We start from the raw sequence: 4,692 nt of genomic DNA on the forward strand, positions 1-4,692 counted from the left end.
CGTCCAAGTACTTTTCTTTTCTCTCTAATCTTTGCCCCCATGGCAGCCATCTTGCTGCCCATGTGGCCATCCCTCAGGACCGAGGTCCACCCCCCTGCTCTCCTCATATGGGGGCTTACAAATGGGGAGGTGACCTTTCCAACACCCCCTCTCACCGACACATATCGGTCCAATGCCAACACGTCGATGACGATGCTCCAGTGACTCTCGGGTCATAGTCCTCTAGAACACTTCGATGTTGAAATCTTTTCTTGGCTTGTCATCCAGTGGTTCTTGCTCCACCGAGTCTGATTCCGCTTCCGCACACCATCCTGGTACACAGGTCCATCTTTGGTAGCACTTCCCAACACCACCTTCAATCACGTTCCTGCCTTCGAACTCCAGCAATCCAGTGGCCACGATCTTGCAGTTGTCCCTGTCATAATGAGTGAACGACCTAGAGTCTTCCATCCTCTGAGAGTCTATTTCAACCCGTCCTTCCTTTGACAAGGTCCGCAACAAAAGAACATCTCCAGACAACCTGGACCACGAACTTTAAACACACCTGACTGAACCTAAGTTACCCGCCTTCTCGCAAGGGCACTATCCTCCAGTCATGGAAGTCGATTCCCAAGACTGAATTAGGGTCATCCTTCAACAAGGTCCTTGCCTTCAAGCTCCCACACCTGTGAGCCTCCTACTTGGGCTTTGATACCATGTTAGAAATGACCCAATAGAGGGTACGCACAGTGGAAGAATGATAGTATTGCCCAGGAGCTCACAGAGTGTGGTGTGGGGTGTGGAATCACAAACTTCTTAAACTTATGTGCATAGATGTAGACTCTCTGTCCAAAGTGGTTCTCTCTACCTTACTGCCTGTAGATCAGCCTAGGTAGGCAGCACTTACTAGCTCAGTCTGCAGCTCTTTGTAGGTCTCCTTCACCTCGTGGGAGTAGGCACAAGAAAGCCCTAACTGCTGCTCATGTCTGCTGTAGGTTTGCTGCTCCAGAGGATATCACAACTACTTGCTGCCCTAGAAGACAGCCAAGGTCCAGCCTCTAGGGAATTGAATAAAATAGAGCCTCACCTCTAAGGGATGTATTCTTGTCTCTATTAACAGGATTAGATACAGGGTTTGTATGCTACTCGTCTCCTCTGTTATAAAGCTTTTCGGTGTACTTTCTCTGGGCATGATTCTCATTCTAGACCCTAACTGCTTGGATTCCAACCTATCAAAGGGTAATAGCATTGTGTATAGTTTCCATGTAATCACAACAATCAACTGAGACGTTAAAAACACTTATTTTGACATTTTTTTACACTTGAAAGGAAATAACACAATCATACAAAAAACAAACCAAGAGTACAGGCTTCAGAGAAAGGATATGCATGAACCTTGGCGTATTTCTAAAAACTATTCCAAATAAGAGAAAGCCAATATGACACTCTGAATAAGACAATCCAGACAAAACCTATAGAGCACAGCTTAATAGGCATGACACATAGTTTTGTTTCATTTTTAAGGGACATCAAATGGTTCCATCAAATAGATTTCTCTTGTAGAAATGGTTTACAACTGTGCAAGATATCCCAAACTGAAAACTGAACCAGGAACTAGTATGGAGAAGCAATAATCTCAGCCCAACTAAGATAAACTGTACTAGATCTAGTACAAAAACACCTTCCACACCTCAATTTTTGCAGTTTACGCATGCAAAATGTCAGCTTGCAGATATCTGTGACCATCAGTGTTAAGAAAATCCCAAGCCACTATTAATCTACTATTAGAATCATCAAATAAATCAATTCAGACAAGTCCAAAAGTGGAAGAGGCTGATGATCCAAGTCGGGATAGGTGGAAAAAGTGAAATCATTAAGCGAGACCTGTAAGAAGATGTGCTGTGTGGAGGGACACTGGATGGCTGGAAAATTTGCAATTGCAGCATGTGATCAGCTCTGAAATGGGTAACCAATTACAGCAGATATCTATGGACTGTCGGCGATTAGATATCATGGGATCGTAGGAGATGTTAGGCGCACACTGGAGTAGACAAATTAGAATTCTAGAACTAGTTATGAGCAAAAACATTATGCACGGTCAAGCCGTCCTAGAAGTGCATGAATGGCCATGGGATAGGTAGAGAGTAAGAACAAACCGAAAGCTAAGCCGAAAGGGTAAGAGAGAATGCAGGTGGAACATCTGCAATATTCACCAAACGCTGAAAATAAAAAGCTCAAAGCCGATGTAAAAATCAAAAGGCTAAGTGATAGTCAACTGAAAAGCTAAACAAAGTAATAAGATTAGGATACTCGCTACAAAAAGATTTGTCAACCCATAAGGACGTACTTCCAAATAGGTTCCAAATAGTATGTCAGGTTTTGAGCTGAACATCCTTAAGCCAAAGATCGACTTAAGTGTAAGAATTGCAGAATCATCTTCAACCCCCTACTAACCTTTAGTTATTGGAGCTGGCGGAGGACCAACCACATAATGCTTTTCAAAATTGACATGAATGCGATGCAGAATCTGTTTTGGACCCTTCCAAATCTCACAATAGAACAATGATGTGAGATTCTAGTTGCACCTGTTCTCATTGGACGCTCGGACTTAAACAACAAAATGTGCCTGCAAGCCTTGCTTCAAGAAGCCACTCATTTGCCCGTCACTCTTTTATTGGTTTGGATAGTGATACGTTTTCGATTCGAGAAACAAAGGCAACACCCTAAAACTGGAGTCGAATTTGCAAGGAACAAGATCCACAGGGTAAGATCAGTGACCGAGGCTCCAAGGCATATGGACTACTGCGGTGGATATCCCGCACGCGACCTTCCGGGAACGCTTCTACTTGAGGAGGTATCGTCCGTGAAGCATCGTCTGAAGGAGCCTCGTCTTGCTCTGCGGGGTCTCTGCAGCGACGCAAAGCTTCCAACTCTGGCTCCGAGACCGCAAAAAGATCCCCACATCTACATGGGTAAAGGTAATGAAATTCGCCGCCGTCATCGGCGCCAGGTTCTCGGCTCATGTCTTGGAGAAAAATGTCCTCTGCAACGAGATGATGGGAGGAGAGGCGAGTGGAAAGGAGGAGGCGATCGTAAGCAGAGCGAGAATGGGAGTTGTTGAGGACAGACCAAGCCTCCTGCAATCTGAGGAAGGGGGAAGGATGAGGGGAGGTAAACTTGTCGGGGTGCAAAGCAAGAAGAGCTGCGAGGTAACAGGCTCGGATTTGAGCGTATGGGGCGTCCTCCGAAACCCCTAACACTTGGTAGTGCGTTGCTCCCATCGATGTTTGTCACTCGGAACAAGACATGTTTTTGTGGACTCTCTCACCCTCGCCCAACATGTAGCTTTTTTGGGCTGGTTCACGCAAGGCATGCAATCGGACTACACAGGTGGCACGAGGGGGATATCCAATAGGAATGCTTCTCTCACCTACCGGATTTCAATCCAAACATGTGCTCGTAACTTCGATCGTGTTCGACGAGCTTCAAGCTGACATGTGCCCCTGATTCCAATCACCTTCGGTACGAATCTTCTTGACGGAATGCTAACAGAAGACAAGCCATGTGCCCAACCTATCTCTATCAACCTTAACTCACTCACTGAGGAGAGAGGTGTGTTCACACACAGAAACTAGATTTGCGGGTCTCTCTCAAGCACTTAACTGCTACCTTGAAATTGAACTTGAATCCTAGCATTTTATCAAATTTTTAACGGAACTAGATTTGCGGCAGGTAGTCTTTCCATTATGGAACAAATAACTACTAACTCGAAATCCTTCTATTTTATCAATTGTTTAAGGAAAAAAGAGAATGAGTAAAATAGTGGACATGAGACGCGACATAGGGTCCGTTAGGACCCGATCCTCCCTGCAAATGTCACGGGTGGTGATTTATTATTGATTTTGTGATGTCCATATTTTGGAAGCTAAAGTCCAACAAATACATGAATAAGGCAATACAATAACTGATCCTCATTGCAATTTTTACAATATTGTCACATGGACTACAACCATATGAATAAAGGTGGAGTCATCCTTCAATCTTGCATCCATCTTGGATTTCCTTGCTCCCTCGCATCGATAACATGCATTAAATGAGAGTAATGTTGTAAGAATTCAAATTAAAAACAAGAAATTTTGAATGGACCAGTAATTTAAGATATTTATATTATAATATATAATATATATTTATTATAACCACACATAGTGGGCGGGGAGGCGACGCACTTCATTCCCCAAAGAGTTATAATCTGAGGGAACGGGCCCTTCCCTAGGTGCCGAGATAATGTTGAGAATATAAACGTCAAGAATATTAGCGTTGAGGGTAAGTCTCGCAAATGGATAAGAAGCTAGCATATTACCTGAATGTCAATACTCATAATCATAGTCGAACACTGAGAGACAATATTCAGAAAACTTGCCAATGTCACCTTGAGAGGATCTGTGTGTGTCCTTGGGGGATGATTCCAACGTTTAGTAGACTCTGGATAGCACAAAAAGACAACTATCATTAGAGGAAATTCGAAATAGAGCACATAACATTCTCACTCTCCACTTAGCCAATGTTACGTGCCTCTCCAACCTTGGGAAAATGGGAGTTTGATCACTGTAGTAAGTCGAGCTTTTAGTCTTGTGAGAGGAGAGCATAAGGTCATCGCGAGGCTCTCCAAAGCTTCACATGCCAATAAGCCCAAACTTGCAAATCAAGTAGACC

At 43.9% G+C, this 4,692-nt stretch overlaps 1 protein-coding gene across 1 annotated transcript; it reads right to left on the reverse strand.

Annotated features, from left to right (window-relative positions):
• Positions 1-1,819: 1,819 nt before the first annotated feature.
• On the reverse strand, positions 1,820-3,269 carry LOC147881300 (DNAJ heat shock N-terminal domain-containing protein). Its single transcript, XM_087370028.1, has one exon. The coding sequence runs from the start codon at positions 3,258-3,260 to the stop codon at positions 2,703-2,705; it is 558 nt and encodes a 185-aa protein (XP_087226154.1). The 5' UTR covers positions 3,261-3,269; the 3' UTR covers positions 1,820-2,702.
• Between the last annotated feature and the right edge of the window lie 1,423 nt (positions 3,270-4,692).

Source organism: Dipteris shenzhenensis, chromosome 31 (genome assembly GCF_047967505.1).
Source record: "Dipteris shenzhenensis isolate YYH24624 ecotype China chromosome 31, Dip_SZ_1.0, whole genome shotgun sequence".
Taxonomy (NCBI): Eukaryota; Viridiplantae; Streptophyta; class Polypodiopsida; order Gleicheniales; family Dipteridaceae; genus Dipteris; species Dipteris shenzhenensis.